The 24,578-nt window shown below is 37.5% G+C and overlaps 1 protein-coding gene across 2 annotated transcripts in view; it reads right to left on the reverse strand.

Annotated features, from left to right (window-relative positions):
* Nucleotides 1-6,739: 6,739 nt before the first annotated feature.
* Nucleotides 6,740-24,578, reverse strand: part of RNF217 (ring finger protein 217) — a 123,074-nt gene continuing 105,235 nt past the window's right edge. The window contains exons 4-6 of one of the 2 annotated variants that reach the window (XM_005890130.3): nt 14,192-14,393; nt 9,120-9,191; nt 6,740-7,459 (exon numbers count right to left, since the gene is read on the reverse strand). In XM_005890130.3, coding sequence (XP_005890192.2) covers nt 7,386-7,459; nt 9,120-9,191; nt 14,192-14,393 — 348 coding nt within the window. In that variant the 3' untranslated portion in view covers nt 6,740-7,385. Of the gene's footprint in view, nt 7,460-9,119; nt 9,192-9,219; nt 9,520-14,191; nt 14,394-24,578 lie in introns of those variants that run through there. The other variant, XM_070376298.1, reaches the window with a different exon arrangement.

Raw genomic sequence — 24,578 nt, forward strand, 5'->3', positions numbered from 1 at the left:
AAGGTAGGTTTACTTTTTTCAAGACCATCTAAAGACTTTTAATTATGATGAATATGATCAAATAACAAAATTAAGCTATTGCCATATAGAATTTAAAATAATATGTCTTAAAGAAAGGGTTTGTAATCAGCTGATAAAAATCACACTTTACCTAGAATTTTCTTTATAAAAGAACACAAAGCATGCTAATTTTGTATAAACTGAAAATTTCAGATACTTCTATCATATATTTAGTGTTTACTTGAAAGATTAAAGGTATATTTGGACATAGAAGAAATAATATATAGTGAAAAATATTATTTTTAAGAACTTGACTGAATTATTCACACTATTTCTCCAGTGGGAGCATGAGGTGGGCACCTAACTTTACAGGGAACTGATAACCAAAGTAGTGGGCCAGCTACAAGGAAAAATCTGAAGTAACATTATCTCAGCAATTTGGGGGCAATTTAACACCCAAGTTTGACTCTCCCTTAGGTTCTTCCATATTACATAATAAACCTATACTAATATACCTTGAGTGTGGGTTTTCCTATCAATGAAAATGTTGAACATCTGCAAACTTTGCATGGTTTCTCTAGAAAAGGGCCGATATGAGTTACATTCAATGCCATCCACTGTAGATTATCAAAAAGTCTAATAATGTTCACAGAGTAAGGATCCATGGTCAAGTCTTACATACAAATGTGACAACATTATAAATCCAGCCTTAAGACCAAGCTGTGGGATTTTTGTTGAAACAAAGACCCCCAGGCACACATCTGGCCATTTTGGATGAATCAAGAATGATTTGGGGGTCACACTGAATGAATATCCACATGTGCTTTCTGTCCAACTAAGATGCAAACACAATATTGACCTTACAATAGTCCTGAAGCAATTTTGAAAGCTACGTTTTAGAGTATTTCTAGGCTCTCAGATTCAACTGACATCTTCTCATTCATTTTACTTCTTATCAGAGGGCTGGGCCTGGCGTGCTGCCGTCCATGGGGTCACAAAGAATCCGACAGGACTTAAGGACTGAGGAACAACAGGAGGGCAGGCAGGGTGTTCCAACTCCTATCAAGGAGAGGGACAGTGTTCCAAGTTGTCCTGGCATGTTTCAACTTACAGATCTACTACCAGGGCCAAATTGTGGAGTCCTTTCAGTTTGAATTTCATTAGAGTCAAAAAAGTTAATGGTCAGACAGAAGTTATCCCACATTCAGTCAAGACAGGAAGGGGACTGCAGAGGGAAAAAGCAAGATAACTAAGAAATCTGGAAAGAAAACAGAAACTTGATGTTCAAGTATGTGAATATCACTTTACAAGCAGGGAAAAAAGTAGTATGGTGGATCAGAGCGACAAAAATGTGGGATAACCCTGAAAAAACAAAAAAAATATTTTCTATGCTAATAAGGTGTATAAGCTAAGCAAAGCAGAGTTAAATACACCTAATGAAATTTCTTTTGTAAACTAACAGGAAGTGGCCAAAAAAGGTAGTAGCAATCTTCTATGTTTTTTTCAAAAAATTCATTGCCTTTTAAGGCCATATTGATAGTCTCAAAACAGTCACTTCTTTAGCCAAAAAAGAACATAATTTCTAACATGGAAAGTTACATGCTCCTAAAATTGGCACCATGTATGAGGCTATATAGTCTATAGGGCTGCAAAGAGTCAGACATGACTGAGTGACTAATACTTTTTTTTTTCATGAGGAAATGTAAAATATGTGATACTTGAAGGCTTCAGCTAATGATCCAAAAAGATGACTGCAAGTCTCACACTACTGAGACTGTTTCTTGGATTCTGATTAAGTGACTAAAGTTCCAGCCCCAGAATAGCGATGTACAGTACAAACCCCACACACCAGTTGGCTGTGAAAGGAGTATAGCTTTACCCTCTGTGCTGTGCTTAGTCCCTCAGTCGTGTCTGACTCTTTGTGACCCCCATGGACTGTAGCCTACAAGCTCCTCTGTCCATGGAGATTCTCCAAGCAAGAATACTGGAGTGGGTAGTCATGCCCTCCTTCAGGGGATCTTCCCAGCTCAGGGATCAAGCCCAGGTCTCCCGCATTGCAGGTGGATTCTTTACCATCTGAGCCACCAGCAAAGCCCCTCTATGATTTACAAAGAAGTGTCTTTCTCTTTTAAAGCTTTGCATTGGAAAGGGAGCATTTCACCATGTTGCTGCTGCTGCTGCTAAGTCACTTCAGTCGTGTCCGACTCTGTGCGACCCCATAGACGGCACTCCCCAAATTTGAACTCTGATTTTGTTCATACCAAATTTATAATTATTTCATAACTATTGAAACAATAATTATGGATATTCATATTAAAATGGGATTTGCAACTTATTTTCCAGAGGAAGATGTCATAATTAAAATACAATGATTTGAACAAACAAAATATGCTTACACTGGCTATTAACGGTAGTTTTGATTTACTATGGTACTAGTTGGTGGAATTTCTTTTATAGATTTCATGAAAAATAAAAAATGCAGCTAAAACGTGCACTAGAAACTAACTTAATATTTTAAACAAATATTCCAATGAAGTTATTAGGTAACATGCATTAATTGCTTGCTAGGTTCGAGCTCCTAATACCAATTTTTAGAATTACTATATGTTTCGGAAACTTGGCTATATCTTTTTCAGGTATGTTTTACTTGTTTTAAATTTTCCGCTTCTGATTCCACCCTCCTCCCTGCTCGCCTGCCAGATTTAAAGAGGTGACATCTATTTGCTAACACTGTTATTCTACTGTCTCCATCGAAACATTGCAATCAGTTTAACTCTGTCAGATTACTTAAAATGACACAAGTATTTAAAGTGCATTATTGGACCTTAAGGCTATATTTATAATAGGCATTAACACAAAACAATAAAGCTGACCACAGGAAAGATTACTTTCAAGGGTTGAGACAGATCTCGGCCACAAATATGAAAGGTTAAGCACACAATCCAATGGGAAGACTGACATTAAGGCATATGTGCAGCTTGCATAAAAAATTCAAATATAAAATGGCATTTGGTATGAATTTTTATCTTGGTACTTAATGAAGTATACTAATTAATATTACTTAGGCCACTAACTTTTATAATCATGAATTCAATAGAACTTATAAAATTGTAGTGTTAAAAACACCTGCATTGTTTAATAAGGGAGAAACTAGATCAATGTGTTGGCAGATGTCCTGTAATTTGACAAAGGTCCAGGAGGAATGAAACTGCCTTGCAGGTTCCTAAGTGAGTTTTTAACCCACTCCTTTCCTCCTCTTTTCTACTGCAGAGGAGCTGGTTAGAGTCTCAGAGGAGTGGAGAAAATGAGGTTGGGTTGTCTGGGGACTGGAAAACTGTTTGAAGGTATTGTAGGGGAGCCTTGGGCCATCTGTTTGGGTGACAGGATCAAAAGATAAAGACTCACCTGTGGCCTTGGGACTCAAGAGATGATGGGTGACACAAGACAGGGAATTTCCTGACAGGCACTAATGAATCCGATATCACAGACAGGACAGCACAATTAAAGATATCAGGTTGTAACCTGACCAGTGTTTAATTATCTTTGATTGTTTTCCAGTCTGCTCTACCTTTAGGAAACAATAGCACCTATCAGAAAATCAGGGTGGTGGCAAGAGAATGCTGTTTGTGCCAAAGGTGTGATTCCTCTTTTCTTCTTAACTCCACATACAGAAGTCCTTCAGGAAATGCTGGGAATCATTGTCAAATAAATGTCATGCTGTTCTGTTTATAAGCACCCCAAAAAACCACCAACTTTATGTACACTCAAAGTTATTTTTCTGTGGATAATGTGGTCGTTTGTAATTACCAACATATTGCTTCCTACTTCTCACAATGGCATAATTAAGTTCCTCTGTGGAACATGCATGAACATGGATAGTGTTTTTAAAATGTGACAAATATGATCACTTTAGCCATTTCACTAAATTCCTCAAGTTTTAAAACTAGGCAATCCAAACATCAATGTATCTTTCTCTCATTATATTACAGACATCTCATTGCACTTTATTTTTATTGGAATAAGATGAATTTTCTTTTGTGTTGGCAAGATATTTATTTGGCTAATCAAGCATGAGGACAAATTATCCTGCAAAATATGCTTTTCTTCAAAAATGGTGCACTTTTACACAACTTTTTCTCCAAGAAAAGGGTCTTAAATATATTATTTCTATGATTTTCATTCATCGAAAATGCATTAAAATTTTATTACAAATATAAAAACCAAATTTAAAAACTTATGAAAATGTTCACACAGTGACAAAAATATATGTAAAGGGTCTTCACCAATGTTTTGTAACAGAGAAGTGAAAACAACCTTGATGTCCATTTAATAGGGGACTGATTAAATAAATTAATGTATGCCCCCCAATGGAATATGTAGTTAATTTACAAAAGAATGAGGTAACTCTATTTAAACACTTATGGAAATTTGTCTACCAATACATAGTAAAATGAAAAATAGTCACAGGACAGTAAGCATATTATTATTCTATTTGTACAAAACTAATACATACACAGATACACATACACACATACATATTTACTTATTTGTATATTTTTAGATAGTATCTGGAAAGACCTATACCAAACCATTAACAGTGGTTACCACTAGAAAATAAGGGGTGGGGAAAAGTAGAGGAATTTGTATTTTATAATTCCTTATAGCTGATTTTTTTTAAGGAGCATATATTGCATTTATAATGAAAAATATTAAAATGATAAGCCTTGGATAAAAAGATATTCATCTTATGCACATCTTTTTCTAAAGTCATTTTTTAAATTTCCTCCAAAAGATAAGGTTGTTTTACCTTCAATGTTGGCACTAACATATAAATAATCTCTTTTATCTTTCTCCTTCCTTTTTAAGATCTTAATGACACTTAGCAAAAAAAGTCACAAATACCTACTGTAAGTCACTAGCAGGGAAAGGCCTGATATATAGCAACTCTGAAAGTGAAAAATGCACACATTAATTTAAAAAAGTCTACGAAATATAAAAATGAAAATCCTGTGCAATGCTGTGCACACCATCACAAGTGTTGATGAAAGAGCCTTCACTGATAACAGACACTGCTCTGTAAGTGGAAAACTGGAACATTTCCAAATAATATAAAAATATCTCCAAAAGATAAGTTATTCAAAGAAAGGAATAAAAAATCCCTGAGTAGGCCAAAGACAACAGACACACAGATACAATAACCTAAGGAAATAGATTATCCAGGACCAGAGAGTATATTATTTAGCTAGTTGGTATATATGTATTCATATGCAGCCATGTATATATCTAAATATATATACATACACATATCATACATAGACACTTCCACTAGATTTAGATTTCATCACATGCACACATCATTAAACTAACACCTAAGTCCAGGAAGGGAAAGACTAATTTACAAAAATTAAGCACTTTTATGACAAAATTATGTGGATTTAGGGCTAGAACTTTCCATTCTCTCAGTTCTCTTGCTAGAGGATGTAGCCTAGGCACTCAATAAATATTTGTTGGATTGATAGATAGTCGGATGAATGGAAAAACAGTGTAGAGGCACGGATGAATTTGTGAAGCTACAGCATGACTTCTTGTATCATGTTATGTTTTGAAATATGCTATTCTAGGACCATAAGTGGACACAGCCTCCTCTAACTGGAAACAGATTAGTCCAGCAGTGAAGTTTTTCTGAGTGTTACTCAGAGAATGGAAGTGCTGGCTTGTTATCTGTGCACATAAACTTCACTATCATGGACTTTTTAGATCAAATAAAAATGATAAATGTTATACTCTGAAGCCCAACAAGACAAACTATCCATGTTAATGCATGTTTTATCACATAATGTATTTCAATTAAGAAAAGGCAGGTGACAAGTAAATGCTACATCAATGCCAATAACTAATGTTAAGGATTTGGAGACAAGTGGCAACTTTAGGCTTCTTAGGGGTCTTTAATGATGAACACTCATAATGAAAACAAAATAAAACACAATTTAGTTACTTGTCCTTTTCTTACTTTTAAAGACTTCTCAGTTTGGTAAAACATCCTAAATTTTTTTTTTTTCATTTTTTGCTTCCTTCTCTAAAAGCAGTTTATGTTTTAGATAAACCTGTGAACATAAAAAGTTTTGTTTCAAATCACCCCTCCATAAGAAGATACCAACACATTATTATGCATTGAAGCAGTAAACATAAGAAAAATCCTTCAAAAACAGTATTTGTTTTTATGAAAAACTTGGGGACAAACAGAGAGAGAGAGACAGGAGAGGTGAGAGGGTGGGGTTTTAAATAATACCATATACTTAATCTAAAGCATAATTATTATCATCACAAGTTGGTTAAACAATTAGAAGAATGGGGATATGTTCAAAGGCCTCAGCAGTTCTCTCTACAGCAAACTCATTTAAATTAACTATAGACTGAAGCAAGTATGCCAACATGTAAGAAATCTGAAAAGAAGACTGAATGTTTAGGTCTCGAGAATTTCCTAGAAGCAGCCTATCAGTTTTGTCAGTTTATAAAGTTTGATAATCCTTGAGGCAACTCTGCACAAATTTCTGTGTGTGCATCTGAGACACACAGAGAAACAGCAAGAAACAGAAAGGGTCAACATCAAAACAGCCTGTTGTCTACGCTGACTTTAATTCAGTACGTTACCAAATTATGCCCACAAAGGAACGATCGTCTTTAAATACGTCTACAAAAATGTGGAAAAATAGTGTAGAGGCATGGAACTCGACAAGAACAAGGTATTGGACCTAGTTTTAATATAGATACGTATATACACACACATTCACACCCCTACACGATACACTTCAGTAACTAGGATTCTTCTCATTTAGTTTCATTAGTTCCTTTTTGGGCATTGAGATTTGTAACAATGAGAGCATCTGAAGGAGGAAGGAATTATATGCTTGGGCCACAGATGAAAATAGATGCGTGTGGTGAGCCTCCGTCTTCTGAAAGGTGGCCTTGCTTGTTGGTGCAGGTGGCACTTGAGTTATTCACCCCAAGTCTCAGAAGAAGGCCTGGAGGGAGAGTCAGGGACAAAGACAGTCTAAGCAATGCTCAGGAGACACATGCTCAGACAGTTTTGAGGATAACTGGTTCTAATTAAAGTACTGTCTTCCAAGAACCACGAAGAGTCTATGATATAGATGTTTATAGTCTATGAAAGTGACCATTTCGTAAAAGCAGCAATCTGTATATGGAAAGGACAGGATACCATGTTGGGAATGCACTGGAGCTAGAGGCATTGTGGCCTGCAGAGAACACGGGGAAGAGGAGGCAGAAGGTTCCTCTAGGCGGTTGCAAGGTGCAGCCCTCTGATGCGTGTATCATCCTGTGTGGTTCTTACCCAGCCCAGCGCTGTCAGATGACATCATCTGCATTTACCAGTGCATTCCTGTCCGTGATCGTTTTCTCTGTTTTTTACAAAGGCAATAGATAGGAAATACAAATAAACCTGGGGGTTAAAAAAAAAAGAAAAAGATGAAAGCTAATTAAAAGAACAGGCTTTTAGTACGATAGATTTGTAACATTTCTATTTTCAAATGTTCATTTTGCAAGCTATTTATTAATAATCATTATTTAGTAATACATGAAAAGAGGGAAGATACCTACGCTATGAAATGTACTTAGTTTTTCAAGATTCTCTTCTTTATTCTTTTTTTTAAACTCTCTCCTCACCTTTTAACAGTCTGTGACACCAGTTTTGATATGAATTTTTTTTCATCAAAATATCAAAACTTAAGTTTAAGTCTTCTTTATTAACCCTGGTTATATCTTTCACACTGATATTCATGCTTCAGTTTCAGGCCATATAACATGTTACTCAAGAAGATGGGTGCTGGAGCAAATGTCAGCTTTGATTCCCAATTCTACCATTTGTGAGGTCCTAGTGACTAGCTGCGGAGAAGGCAATGGCACCCCACTCAGTACTCTTGCCTGGAAAATCCCATGGACGGAGGAGCCTTGAGGGCTGCAGTCCATGGGGTCGCTGAGGGTCGGACACGACTGAGCGACTTCACTTTCACTTTTCACTTTCCTGCATTGGAGAAGGAAATGGCAACCCACTCCAGTGTTCTTGCCTGGAGAATCCCAGGGACAGGGGAGCCTGGTGGGCTGCTATGTATGGGGTCTCACAGAGTCGGACACGACTGAAGCGACTCAGCAGCAGCAGCAGCAGTGACTAGCTTTAATTTCCTCAACTGTAAAATGCAGAAATAGCATCTACTTCATAAAGCCTCACTCATTGCAAGAACTTATGTCAGTTACTTTATAATTCTATCTATCCTGCACATACAAATTACTTGCTAAACAGAACTTGACATATAAAATCAGTTTATTTAGGAAAAAAAGAGAAATCCCGTCTACTACATGGAACAATTATCCAAGCAGCCTTTAGCTATCATGTTTGCTTTTAAATTCTCTAAAGCAATGGTTCTCAAAGTGTGGTCCGTGGACCATGAGCATAAGCGTCACCTAACCTTTTAGAACTAGAAATCCATGTGTCCCGTCTCTATAAGTGAATCACAAACTAGGGCAAAGACCTGTTAACTTGTGTTTTAACCAGCCTTCATGGTTCTTATAAAGCACTCCAGAGTCTCAGAATCACTGCTTGAAATGTGTATTTTAATATACCTGTATGAATGAAACTATATTTATCACTGATACATTTTCTATTTGTCAGTGCTCAATTTTATGCTGGGCAGGTGTTCCTACCCACATCAAACGTATCTTTTTGACCCAGGGAATCCTTTTCTTAGAACTAACCAAACTGTACCAGAGCCTCTTTCCTTTGATGCTCTAAATCTGGGTTCTTGTCCACTGGAATCTTTTGGTAAAATTCTAGTTACACTAATTTTTGTATTAAAAGAGAGTTAATAATGCTTTATAAGAAATATGAATGAGAGTATTCATGGAGTGAAAAAGTGCCACACAAATACATCCTATATGAAACACACCCCTCCGAATCTATAAATCATGTGCTGATGGCTTATCTAGAGCAAGCACAGGCCAGGTACCTCCCCTACTTACTAACTGACTCACTATTACATTTATACTCGTGTTCTCTCTATGGCACCCAGAGAATTCTTATCTCAAATACATTAAGTGTTTCTTACCGATGACAACTGCTATGGCCCCTAGTGCTAATCCCAAGACCAGAATTAGAGGTGCAACGAACAATTTTCCAGCTGGAAAACAAAAGGCAAACCATTTAGAGAGTCTTAAACTAAAACCAAAATACAAATTCAGCAACACTTTTAAATATCACAGTGTGTATTTTTAAGGAGTCGTTATAAGTAAGGCAATATTTCTCTGGAAATGTATCAGATGTAGAACAAATGTGTACATTCAGTAACTTCACTCAAGTCCTGGGCACATGGGTCATCCATCTCATAAATTACTTACCTTATACAACCAAGAAAATTCTAAAGCTACTGACTCACTTTATTCCACCAGAACCATTCAACTTTGTGCTTTTTCCTTTAGATCTCTTCCATTTTCATTTTTTTTAATATTCTGAAAGATTAAAAAGGGAGTGACACATCCTGAGCCGGCAAAAGAAAATCTAATTAGCTCACAAAATGGAGAGCTCATAGTGCTACAAAGAGTTCTGCCTAAGCCCACATCTGAAAACGTGATTTATTTATTTCCTGGGTCCAAAGGAAACTAACAACATGAACGTCTAATATACTGAATGACAAATGGGATGTTTCAATACTGTTAGAGAAAATCACCAGTAGATACACAATATACTGAAGGTTATTCAAATAAATCATTTTAGCAAACTTAAAAAGGAAGTACTTATAAGAAGGCTAAACACTGGTAAGGATGCCAGTGGCATCAACCAGCATTTTTTCTTCTGAATGAATAACTGAGCAGTGATTACAATAAACTCTAGTTACAGCACAAAATTCACGACTGGAATCCTGCTGGTGTTAAAAGGCACTGGCACAAAAATAGAGGCTAATAGTTAATGTCTTTACATCGTAATCTTTATCATTACATGGTAATCTTATTCTCAAAGCATGTGATGTAGCAACAGCTACAGAACACAAACACAAGAGAAGAGGAAAGAATGGACGGACTTTGCAGTAGAATCACATTGCTATTAAAGAATCAAGCAGCAACACCATTCTATAAATAAGGATGGTAATTTGGAATAACCAACTACATTAGAAAACAGAAACATAATGCTGCAGTTTGCTGGAAATTTGTCAGAATTATATTAACATTTTTTATTCTTAAGAAAGGGTCTCTGGAACCACAGAAAATATAGAGAGAGAAAATTTTTTTTTTAGGAAATATATTTTTAATATCTAATTTAGAAAAAATTGACATTCAGTTGACAAAATGTCTAACCATGAGGTTTACTTACTTTTTTCACCAATGATATAATTTATCAAGCAATACTAAATCCCACTGAACAATTATATTTTGTACACTCGTAACGCTATGCTTGAGTTTAGAATGTATTGACTTGCATATTTTAAGCGAATCTGTTTTCTCCTGTACATGTAGCTCAGTGTGCTCATTCATATTTCTTTTTTAAGTAATTATCAATTTCACAAGAGTGATATATTTTCATAAGAGAGATAAAACATGACTGCAAGGTAACAGCACTACTGTTTTCAAACGTCACAGGACTCAGAACCAGATATGTGCTCTTTTTCTCTCTAGGAAGCAATAAACTTATTACAATCATGCAATCCATATTTGACACATGTTTAAGTCTACTTTTAAAACTGTCCTGAGGACAGTTAAGCTCAGATTCTGCTATTCCTAGATCAATAATAATTCTTTTAAAATACTATTCTCAATAGCTGAAACAATATTTTATCATATCCATATATCCTACCTTATTTAAATATTTTAGTACTTATTTTTTGTTCCTTTTTCTGCTATTTTAAATTATACTTGCAAGTACACCATTGTCAGCCTAGATTTATCATATTTTAAAATGTCTATCACGTTACCATCAAATTTATTTGTAAAAGAACTGCACAAAATTTCCAATTCATTCAATAGAGTATGGAAATTCAGCACAGAGTATTAACTTGACAAAATATTTGCTAATCAATAATCCAAAGAAACCTCATTTTATTTTAATTTACATTTCTCTGACTACTAATAATGTGGAATCTTTTAAAACATGTTTATTGGCTATCTTTATTTCTTCAATTCTGGTTCCAGACTTCTTTTTTTAAAAAAATTGATATTTATTTTTGGGGGGCCTCCATTTCTTTTGCATATAAGCTATTTTTGTATATAAGCTACTTGTCAACAAGGAATCAAAGACCTGTATTTTCTTCACCAATGTATGCTTTAATACTTTGAATATTTGTATGGAATAATATGAGAACTAAGCATTTTTCTGTCACTTTTATTCCCAATACCATTCACTGAAAAATCTGCCTACTCCCTGAAAAAGTGAAAGTGTTAATTACTCAGTCATCTCTGACTCTTTGCGAACCCATGGACTGTGGCCCACCAAGCTCCTCTGTCCATGGAATTCTCCAGGCAAGGATACTGGAGTGGGTTGCAATGCCCTTCTCCAGAGGATCTTCCCGACCCAGGGAATGAACCTAGGTCCTCCACATTGTGGGCAGATTCTTTACTGTTTGAGCTACCCAGGAAGCCATTCACTGAAAAATCTACCTACTAGGGAGATACTTCCATGTCAGAGGCCACTAATTATCCTCCAATCGCTGTTCTGCTTTATTCTCTAGAGACAGAACTTCTGATCTGCAGCTGGGCAGATGCTGACATGAAACGAAGACTTTGTTTCTCATCCTCCAGGTGTGAGAGGAGGATAGGCCCTTTTCCTGTCTCTATCCAAGGACATCTGCAGGCTTCCCAAACTGTAGATCAGGGAAAGACAGAGGTCAGGAAGGCTTTGCTGTCATCCATCTATTCTCTCCCATGGCAGGGAGGAAGCAAGCCTTGTCCTGCCTTTTGTAGGGATGAGATGTTTGAAACTGAACTGCTCTTTTATTTAAAAACACTGCTTATAAAATCACTTTATTCCATTTTGTAAAATGTAATGGGTAACACGGATTATTGTATTCTTCCCTGTTTGTCCATAGGAGAAAAGTCCACATTTTCCTGCCACACTTGTGATGGTCTGACAGCAGTTTGAGACGGTCTGACCGCTGTCCTGAAGGTGGAAAAATATGTGTAGGAGAGAGAGCTTACAAGGCCAGCTGTTCCCTGCTTTATCAGGTACATCCTGACACACAAGAGCACACACGTACACACACACACACGAAAATGGGCCCCAAAAGGAAACCATTTACAGAAATCTGACTGCAAAATTTAAAAATGAAGACAGTACAAAGAAAATATTTCCCTGCTGACAATGTTTTCATGGCCTGTCGATTCTACAGGCTGTTAAATAACTTGACTGTATTTTATGATGTGGGAAGAGGATTCTGATGGCATCAAGGCAAAAACTGAGAGGACCCAAAGAGAAGGTGTCCAAAATATCACTGGACAAACAGGGTGGGAAATAACTTTATTTAAGAATGACTAAACAGAAAAATGGGGGGGAAAAGCATGCTCTAATCAAAGATTATTAAAAATAAAAATGGAAGGAAACATCCTGCAACAAAATGGCACTGAAGTAGGAAGGAAAAGAATTGGCAATGCAGGAAAAGATACAGGTGTTGGTTTTTAGGTTGTTCTCTGTATATATAGACTTACAAATAGGTTAGAGCTCAAAAACTTACTTTGCAATTAGCTTTCTCATGGTAGTATTGTTATAAATAGGGGTTAGATTCCCTAAGTAGCTCTCCAAAGCCTACTAAACTAGTAAGTATATATTGGTTATATAATTGTTAACATACACTATTATATGCAAATAAACCAAAAAGCACTAAAAATTATTAAAACCAATCTTGTCTATATTCAATGCTATTGGTTATGGAACACTGCATTTAACTAAATAAAGCTCAGGAAGAGTGTTTTACAAAGATCATATAAGATTTTAGAAAATGATGGTGCTGGTTTCCACATGATTAAATTTAAAATATATGTTCTACTGTTTAGCTGTCAGAAGTATATCATTACCACCAACTGTTCTGAGTAGCCTGCCATGATTCTAGCAAGGTGAGTGGTTTCACAACCCTAATGAAGTGATGGAGGGTTGAAGAGAGATATAAGAGAGTTTCATGAAGTAAGTAGAAAGGGAGACATGTGGATGATGTTTAAAAATATTGCATATGTGAGAAAGACTGCCAGAGGAAGAAAGAATGGAGTTCTGGGTGATGAAAAAGAAAGCATATCTCATTGTAGGTCTATTCCAAAGGAGTAGGGCGCCATTAGAAGAAGAACTATTAGGCCAGAAGAACACTGCACCTAGGAATCTGTGTTTACGTTTGCATATTTGTATATGAGACCATGTGTTGCTGAGGATGAAGAAAGCAGTAAAAAGTCAATCCATAAAAGCATTTCATGCATGCATGCTAAGTTACTTCAGTCATGTCCGACTCTCTCTTTGTGACCCCATGGAATGTAGCCCACCAGATTCCTCTGTCCATGGGATTCTCCAGGCAAGAATACTGGAGTGGGTTGCCACTTCCTTCTCCAGGGGATCTTCCTGATCCAGGGATCAAAACCTTGGATATTTAAACTTGGGTTTGTATGCAATGAAGGCATTTGAGGCTCATTTCATTAACTGTAAGCGATTAATATTAACTTCTAATACAAATAGAAAATATATACAACTTATCAACTATATAGATACAGTGGAACTCTATCACAAGACTCTGAAACACAGGGATTTTAAAAACTGTACTGTTGTGTCTTCCAGGAATAAACAGAGGTTATGTGTTAAGACCCATTGCTAGTATCGTCACTACACAAATCAATGTGACAGTGTCCCCTTCTATCAAATCACCTACAATACGGTTTCAGAAATGACTTAACATTTCTGCGGTAGATTCAATTATTCGTTTTTCGAACAAAATCCACTTGCTCATATAGAAAGTGTCCTGCTAACAAACTTAAGTTTTTTTATTTTAAACACAAAAGGAGAAAAAAATGTCTTCCTCCTATTTTCAGCTAAAGGCTCTACTAGAATGCATGGCAGGTGCTGAGATTTATCATAGCTGTTGGATCACATTTCTAAGCTCTATCATCGTCACTGCGTACTTCCTGAGGAAGATTCCTATAAATAATGTTGGACACTCACCACAGACTGACCCTCGCACTAATCTCCTTAGGTGAGGTCTCTCTGGGAGGTAGCGGTATTTGCATCCAAATATACTGAGGTTTGAGGTGTGGTCTCCAAAGAAACGGAGCTGGCGGTATCTCTCCCCACATCGATAACAAAAATTAGTGTTACACTGTGAACAGGTCATATGGTCACACCCTTCAGTTCTCTGGATGTGGATCTGTAACAGAGAAAGAGAGATAGAAGAACAAGGTTATTAAATTTTTAATAAAGGATGTATGGAACAAAAGATACAAGTTTCACCAAAATAAAAGCCTTACATAGCATTCCTGAAGCTGTGAGTTTGCTTATAATCACATTCTTTAAGGCCATCTTTATATCAAACCCTTTAGATGTGTAAAGCTCATTAACATTTCAGATGCTGAAGCTGTTGGCTTATTTTGACTAATATAAACAAACACATCCTGAAGAAAATTCACTTATCTTTCTAAACATACATCTCACTCAATGATTAGGAGGCAATTTAAAATGCTGTGAAGGTATATTTTGTTGATGCTATGATAAGCAAAAATGAGGTGGCCTGGGAAATAAGAAGAGACAAAGAGGATTCTTTAAAAGAAAGGATTACATAAAATTTTTTAAGGGACAGAAATTTCTCTTTGTGTAAGGGAATGACAATAGGTGTAAAGTAAAAGTGAAAGTCGCTCAGTTATGTCTGACTCTTTGCGACCCCATGGACTACACAGTCCATGGAGTTTTCCAGGTCAGAATACTGGAGTGGGTAGACTTTGCCTTCTTCAGGAGATCTTCCCAACTCTCCAACCCAGGGACTGAACCCAGTTGGGCGGATTCTTTACCAGCTGAGCCACCAGGAAAGCCCCAGTAGGTATAAGTGTATTTGCAATACCGTTTTAGTTCCCAGCTCTCATGTTAGTTGCAAACGCCTGAACAGGACTGTGTATACAATGCTACCTGCACAACTGTTGTCGTCGTCAAGTTAACAGGAAAATACAGAAGTTGTTGCTGTCAAGTTACAGGTAAATACTGAGATTACTCCTTACCTCCCAGGCTACAATTTAGATGATACTACTTACTTATATTACTCATGAGAATAAAAATGTGATAATATACATACAGGGACTAACCCATTTTGGAGGCACATACTGAGTCAGATCAGTACAATACTGGTTCCATTTATCCCTCCCCCTTCACTCACCTAAAACTGTGAGGAACCAAATACCTGGGCAGTGTAACTGGCATTCCCTGATTGCCAGGTGATCTCCTTTATCACTTCTTCACATGGATGATTCTTAGACTGATGCTAGACTAGAGAGTACCTTCCTGGACAGGCAAGGACTTGCTATGGTCAAGGGCATATGGGCATCAGTGGTCAAAGGTAACTACCAATCATTACTTGGTCAATAGAAGCCAAACTTGCTTTTCCTGCTATTGGCCACCTCATCTTTTTCAATTGTATTGATTTTTTTCCCCTTTTACCTGACAGTCCTTTGAGAGTGGACCCAGGTTTTGTGGAGCCTGGTTATCTAATTAGAGGGGCTCAGGGGGTGCAGTGTAAAGAGTTCACCTGTCAATGCAGGAGGTGCAGGTTTGATCCCTGGGTCAGGAGGATCTCTAGGAGAAGAAAATGGCAACCCACTCCAGTATTCTTGCCTGGAAAATGCCATGGACAGAGGAGACTGGTGGGCTACAGTCCATGAAGCTGCAAAGAGTTGTAGATGACTGAGCACACACACACTTAAAGGAGAAGCATGCAAATTACAAATTGGATGCCTACAAAGGGTCCCATGCAGGTGAGGATCTCTGCAGCTTAAGCTCTGCAGCTTCCTGGTAACTTCTCCCCTGATGGCCCCGTAGGGCCTGTTTCTATGAATAAGCCTGATGAACAACTGCTGTGACTGCATCCACTTAGCAGAGCAGATGGCATTTAGGAACGATGTAGGGCAAGGCCCTACTTAACCCTTGAATTATTTCTCATCCTTTAAACCACCTGAGCATTAGGAGAAAACATGTTCAGAGACAACTGCTAAGCATCCAAAATAAAGGTTACTTCTTCACATCCTCAACCTTTGGACTGTATATTGTATTTGATCTTGATATGGAGATAATAAATCTTAACAGATTTCCTAGCCACATACCATAGTGTTGTATGTGACCTATAAAGGGAGAAGGGCTAATATTTGCTTAGAGCCTATTATATACACCAAACTTTGTACATACATAGCATCTTTACCCTCATGACCAACCATAAGACTGGCATGTTTATTCATAACCAGAGCTCAGAAAAGTACTCTGCTTGAATGAATGGAGAAAGGATTTGATTCATGTCTATTTTGTTATTATGCTAAGATGAAAGTGAAAGTGTTCGTTGCTCAGTTGTGTTCAACTCTTTGTGACCCCATGGACTGTAGCCCGTCAGGCTCCTCTGTCCATGGACTTCTCCAGGCAAGAATACTAGAGTAGGTTGCCATGCGTTCTCCAGGGGATTCTTTGCAACCCAGGGATTGAACCCAGGTCTCTCACATTGTAGGCAGGGTCTTTACCATTTAAGCTACCCAGGGAGGTAAGCACCCTCTTATCATAAACTTAAAGATAAGACCAGAGGGTCAGTCATATTCTTTGCTGACAGTGTCATCATGTCTGCCTCCTGCACGAGGCATGTCTGAGTCTTTCTGCTTGGCTTAGTTGCTCTCCGGACTAATCCACATTCTTCCTTTAAAATAATATTCAAACTTTTTCTGACAGGAAACTTGTTCTAATAAATTAAACTTGTTGCTGACAGTTCATTTGCCTCAAAATTTCATATTCAATTTTCACTGCTCTTTTACATCTGTTTGTAATACTTTTTATTGTGTTCTAAAATCTTTATGTGGTATATTCATTATTCATTTAAATACCAAGACTGTAATTTCTAGCCTATTTTAAGTCTTTCCTTATTTCAAAAATAACACTCAAAACACAGCAGGCTACTAAAGTACAGTTAGTCCAATAATATGTCTACACAGGATGTGATAAAATTCTAAGCTCTGATAATACTCTATGGGAACCCTATATGTTGCAGGGTTATATGGTTCTATAGAGTAATTTGAATATTTTACACACATAACAGCAATGACTTAATCATGAAAAATGGTTTCAGAACTTCTGTCAGGTACAGAGTGAATCCTCTAATACTATTGCAAATATATCTTGATTATATATGAATATTTTATAACTTCAGGCTAAAAGAGAAATGCACTGACATAATGCAAGTTAACTTGTAACAAGAGACAGGACTTTTCACATTTGCTAATAAGCAAGTTATAATTTTGAACTTCTAACACCCAGAGGATGATAAATTTAATCTGCTAAATGAGTTTCCTGAATATATCTTTAAAGGTCACTCTTTTCAAAATATCAAAGCTTTTAAAAGTTGGTTTAAATTACATTTATGTAAAGTCCATTTTATTTCTCAGTGAAGCTTTAAAAACATTTTTATTATAGCTTCAAAACATTCATCAATTTATCTCTGCTAAAAAACAAATTGCCCAAGTGTAATTCAGCATCAAAACTTTGTATTTAATTAAGAGATGCAGAGTTAAGACAGATGAGATATTTCTAATCCACTAGATTAAACTGACTGCCCATAAGCCACAAACATCATTTGATTTGTTACCACAGACAGGGTTTCTTCTCTACATCTATATCAAATAAAGATGGCTGATACATAAGGAGCTGAATATTTAAACACTACATGTTGCTTATATATCTGTATATTTACAAGTCATAAGATAAAATATTCAGGATATGCCAGATATTTCTTTAATATGAGTTTGATATTAAGTCCACACAGTAGCAGTAGATCGAAATGACAACATGGACCACCTCTGAGCCTATGACATTCTTTACAGGACATACAAACACCTGGAATAAGACATTAATCAATGTATCTACTCCCCTCTTCAAGCTGTTTACATTTAGTTTAATAAAATGCCCACAAACTATCTTAAATTCCAGTTCTATTGAACTAGAATTCAGCTGTTTATTTTCATACAGATTCTGCTTAATTCTAAGGTGGAAAAATAACAATAAATGTACTGCTAAATATCCAACCTATTTTATAACTAAATCAGTACACATCTGCCTACAAGTATTTATCTCCACTTTCACCAAGAATTGAAGATTTATTTTATCCTTTAAGTGGGAAATGATAACTAAATTAACTGTTATCTATTACTGTTCCCAGTGAGATTTAGTCTATGTATAAAATTATTTTAATATATGCATTTGCCTCTGTGGCTTTGATATTGGGAGGGATGAATTAGAAACAATAATTATGAGAGGTTTTGGAGATCCGATGACTAACTCTTCGTTCCTAACTTATCTCACTATTCTAATTCTCCACAACACAGGGATTTTTTTTTTTTTTTTTAATAATGTTATTTTTGGCTGTGCTGGGTCTTCACTGCTGTGCGGGTTTTCTTTCGTTGTGGTGTGTGGGGGCTACTCTCTAGGTGCGGTGTTCGGGCTTCTCATTGCAGCAGCTTCTCTTGTTGGGGAGAAGGGCGTGGGCTCCAGGGCACATAGGCTTCCGTAGTTCCAGCACGTGGGCTCAGTAATTGCAGCTCCCGGGCTCCAGAGCACAGGATCAACAGTTGTGGCACATGGGCTTAGCTGTTATGTGGCATGTGGGATCTTCTCGGATCAGGGATGGAACCCACGTCTCCTGAATTGGCAGGCAGATTCTCTAACATTGAGCCACCAAGGACGCCCCAACACAGGGATTTTTTAAAAGCAAACATATATGCAACGCCTTCAAAGACCTGATTAAAAGCATGTAGCTAGAATTACTTGCCCAATTGTGAAATTAACAATAATAAGGGCAAAAATGAAACAACTCTAGACATGCTAAGACTCTTCTGTGCCTTTTCTGGGGCCATGACTTAAGGAAGCACTTCATTAAGTGAATGTTTAAGTCAAGAAGGACAATGTTACCACATACAAAAAAGGTGTAAGAAATCTCAGCGAATGGGTTCCAAAGCAATCAGTCCAATTTAGAACAGGAAGTCAGCTGGTTTCAAGAATGTCTTCAAAAAATAACAATGGAATATACAACAAGCAATAAAATTTATGAGGAACTAAATATTAAATAACATGATAAATAAAGTAGATACTTCTATTCCCAATAAGGAAGGAAGAAAAACAGTAAGGACTTTCAGGAAAAGCAAAACAAAACAAAGGGCATGGAAGGTTCAAATATGAGGCATAACACACTAGAGCATAACTGAGTTAACAGAGTACACAAAGATGCAAGGGGCATGTTTCCTAGAAGTTGGGATTCCATAGACAGGGAACTGTAATCCTTGTTCCATAATTATATGTTCTTGATATGTAAACACTCAACTGGTTTTCAAATATTAGAATTGTTCTTTAGGGAAAAAAGTAGTAAACATTAGAATAGAGTGTGGAGGTTATTAAATTTGACGATATAAAAACAAAGTTACAGCTTACAGAAAATGGGAAACAGAAGCAGCAAGAATTGCAGGACGACTAGATCCTCATATATACCTAAAACTGTTAGACACGGGACAGAAGTCTCTATACAGTATTTAAAGGTGAGAGATAATCAAAAGAACTAAAATGTAACTATGAAAAACTGGAATAGAAAGACAGGGAAAGGGTAGCTAAGCAGCAGGAATCCTGTAGTGTCAACTGTGGCTGCCTCTATTTGGTAAACTATTCTGTAAAAAATAAATAAGATGTTGATTTCAAAATCATTTGGTGTCTCCTGCCATGTTAGTTTTTTTAAAGCCATACTCTAACTTCAATTGTCCTCTAATGTAACATACTTTGGCCACCTGATGCGAAGAGCTGACTCACTGGAAAAGACCCTGATGCTGGGAAAGATTGAAGGCAGGAGGAGAAGGGGACAACAGAGGATGAGATGGCTGGATGGCATCACCGACTCAATGGACATGAGTTTTTGTTTTTTTTTTATTTTTTATTTTTAAACTTTACATAATTGTATTAGTTTTGCCAAATATCAAAATGAATCCATCACAGGTATACATGTGCTCCCCATCCTGAACCCTCCTCCCTCCTCCCTCCCCATACCATCCCTCTGGGTCCTCCCAGTGCACTAGCCCCAAGCATCCAGTATCGTGCATTGAACCTGGACTGGCATCTCATTTCATACATGATATTTTACATGTTTCAATGCCATTCTCCCAAATCTTCCCACCCTCTCTCTCTCCCACAGAGTCCATAAGAGTGTTCCATACATCAGTGTCTCTTTTGCTGTCTCGAACACAGGGTTATTGTTATCATCTTTCTAAATTCCATATATATGCATTAGTATACTGTATTGGTGTTTTTCTTTCTGGCTTACTTCACTGTATAATAGGCTCCAGTTTCATCCACCTCATTAGAACTGATTCAAATGAATTCTTTTTAATGGCCGAGTAATACTCCATTGTGTATATGTACCACAGCTTTCTTATCCATTCATCTGCTGATGGACATCTAGGTTGCTTCCATGTCCTGGCTATTATAAACAGTGCTGCGATGAACATTGGGGTACACGTGTCTCTTTCCCTTCTGGTTTCCTCGGTGTGTATGCCCAGCAGTGGGATTGCTGGATCATAAGGCAGTTCTATTTCCAGTTTTTTAAGGAATCTCCACACTGTTCTCCATAGTGGCTGTACTAGAGCTTGAGAAAGAAGAATGGAACTGGAGGAATCAACCTACCTGACTTCAGGCTCTACTACAAAGCCACAGTTATCAAGACAGTATGGTACTGGCACAAAGACAGAAATATAGATCAATGGAACAAAATAGAAAGCCCAGAGATAAATCCACGCACATATGGACACCTTATCTTTGACAAAGGAGGCAAGAATATACAATGGATTAAAGACAATCTCTTTAACAAGTGGTGCTGGGAAATCTGGTCAACCACTTGTAAAAGAATGAAACTAGAACACTTTCTAACACCATACACAAAAATAAACTCAAAATGGATTAAAGATCTAAACATAAGACCAGAAACTATAAAACTCCTAGAGGAGAACATAGGCAAAACACTCTCTGACATACATCACAGCAGGATCCTCTATGACCCACCTCCCAGAATATCGGAAATAAAAGCAAAAATAAACAAATGGGACCTAATTAACCTTAAAAGCTTCTGCACATCAAAGGAAACTATCAGCAAGGTGAAAAGACAGCCTTCAGAATGGGAGAAAATAATAGCAAATGAAGCAACTGACAAACAACTAATCTCAAAAATATACAAGCAACTCCTACAGCTCAACTCCAGAAAAATAAATGACCCAATCAAAAAATGGGCCAAAGAACTAAATAGACATTTCTCCAAAGAAGACATACAGATGGCTAACAAACACATGAAAAGATGCTCAACATCACTCATTATCAGAGAAATGCAAATCAAGACCACTATGAGGTACCATTTCACACCAGTCAGAATGGCTGCGATCCAAAAGTCTACAAATAATAAATGCTGGAGAGGGTGTGGAGAAAAGGGAACCCTCTTACACTGGACATGAGTTTGAGTGAACTCCGGGAGTTGGCGATGGACAGGGAGGCCTGGAGTGCTGCAGTCCATGGGGTAGCAAAGAGTTGGACACGACTGAGTGACTGAACTGAACTGAATGTACTGGTTTTCTTTCTTATAGGGAATTTCATATGTAATTCAGTCTTTTTTTTTATTTTATTTTATTTTTAAACTTTACATAATTGTATTAGTTTTGCCAAATATCAAAATGAATCCACCACAGGTATACATGTGTTCCCCATCCTGAACCCTCCTCCATGTAATTCAGTCTTATGATTGATTTACGATGACACATTCTTTGAAGAAGAGTGAGAAGACTGTCCAATTCTTAGTCCTCAGAGTAGAGCTGTACTACAAATTAGCCCTTAAGTTTCTTCCTTCTTCTTGACCATACTTCCCTTGATTCCATAACCCGTGTCCTCAGAAATTTCCAGATGTCTGTTTTCCCCTCCTTCTCATTCATCTTTACCCCTTCCCTTCTGTGGCTGTGCACCACTTAGCCTGCTAATAGTTCACAAGTCTCCCGATCCTAATAAATCCTTCCTTTAATTCCACATGACCTTCTGGCCAATGATTACCTTCACTCTTCCATTTTCACTAAGATTCTTAAAAGTATAGTCTATTCTCACTGCTTTTCTTACTCACTTCTTAATTCTTCCTCAGGTGACTGCAATCCCATGTTACTGAAACATCCAGATCAACTCCAGGAAATAGTTATTCATTCATTAATTCAATAAATATTTATTTGCTCACTGATAAAAGCCAACATGGCTTCTGCCCTTAAGGAGCTTGTAGTCTAATGTTGTTGCTGTTGTTCAGTCACCTAGTCATGCCCAGCTTTTGACCCCATGGACTGCAGCATGCCAGGCCTTCCTGTCCCTCACTATTTATCTCCTAAAGTTTGCCCAAGTTCATGTTCATTGCATTGGTGATGCCATGCAGCCATCTCATCCTCTGATGCCCTCTTCTTCTGCCCTCAATGTTTCCCAGCATCAGGGACTTTTTCAATGAGTCAGCTGTTCACATCAGGTGACCAAAATATTGGAGTCTCAGCTTCAGCATCAGTCCTTCCAATGAATATTCAAGGTGCATTTCCTTTAGGATTGACTGGTTTGATCTCTGTGCTGTCCAAGGGACTCTCAGGAGTCTTCTCCAGTATTAGTTTGAAGGCATTGATTCTTTGGCACTCTGCCTTCTTTACGGTCCAACTGATGGACGTGATAAATTGTACAACTAAACAGATACTCATAAGCTATGATAAATGCTATGAAGGAGAAGGAGAAGGCATGAAGAGAGTACTCAACAGAAGGAGCTTGATCTGATCTAAGGGTCAGAAGAGGCTTGTCTAAGAAGTGTCGGTTGATTTGAGAAATGAAGAACAAGTTAAGTTCACCAGTTAAGAAGACTGAGAGGTAGGGAGACCATTCCCAGAACAGTATATTCAGGGCACCGTATCCATGAAATGATACATGAAGTGAGATGACTGGATAATACCACCGCCTCAATGGACATGAATTTGAACAAACTTCGGAAGATAGTGAAGGACAGAGAAGCTTGGCGTGCTGCAATCCATGGAGTCGCAAAGAGTTGGACACAATTGAGAGACTGAACAACAACAACATCCATAAAATGAGAAGCGACCTATACTGGCCCTATCACAGTGTGTCTCTATTTTAAACCTCTTAGTTGTATGTATCTCTCTGCTCAAACTCTCTACTCTCCCAGTTGATAAGATCTGAAAGGGCCCATATCACATACATCTTGTTTGTTATTTTATTAGAGGGAGTTGCACAGATCCTGTCACATAGCATGTTCTCAATATGCATTATTTATTAAAAGAACAAGTATTATCCATGCCCTCTAATTGCCAAATCCAATGAATACATTTTTAATTCTTATTTTATTGTATTTCTCAGTGTCATTTAATCAGTTGGTCACTACTTCTCTCTGACCTTTGATATACTTTTGCTTCAATGACACCTTTTTTCTCCAGATGCTCCTTTCTCTCTTAGGTTCCTATTCATTCACTTTTCTCTTAATTCCATCCATGAATCACCACTTTGCATACACTCTTTGCATAGTCTCTTCCATACTCAAACGGTTTCAACTTCCCTCCACTGGATTTCATTTTTAAATTACCACTGTAGACCTCACTCCTGAGCTGCAGAGTCAGATAGCAACTATTTGGGGGTCATATCCAGTACTTTGGCCATCTCATGCGAAGAGTTGACTCACTGGAAAAAGACTCTGATGCTGGGAGGGATTGGGGGCAGGAGGAGAAGGGGACGACAGAGGATGAGATGGCTGGATGGCATCACTGACTCGATGGACGTGAGTCTGAGTGAACTCCGGGAGTTGGTGATGGACAGGGAGGCCTGGCGTGCTGCGATTCATGGGGTCGCAAAGAGTCGGACACAATTGAGCGACTGATCTGAATCTGAATACACCTGTATGCCTTACAGCCATCTCAAAGTCAAATAAGCAAAACCAAACTCATAATCACTGCAAGGTTCCCTAGCCCAACAACAATAAAAATAACTCTAATCTCCATTACTTTATCTCAGTTTATGATATCTGGGTACCATGATCCAGATGGTAAAGAATCTGCCTGTGACAGCAGACCCGGGCTCAATCTCTTTGTCAAGAAAATCCCCTGGAGAAGGGAATGGCAAACCATTCCAGTATTCTTGCCTGGAAAATCCCATGGACAGAGGAGCCTGGCAGGCTACAGTCCATGGGGTTGCTGAGTCAGACATGACTGAGCAGCTAACACTGTCACTTTTTATGGTATCATCACCATCTATTTAGGTACTTAAGCTAAATATCTAGTTATTA

This window comes from Bos mutus, chromosome 9, assembly GCF_027580195.1.
Source record: "Bos mutus isolate GX-2022 chromosome 9, NWIPB_WYAK_1.1, whole genome shotgun sequence".
NCBI lineage: Eukaryota > Metazoa > Chordata > Mammalia > Artiodactyla > Bovidae > Bos > Bos mutus.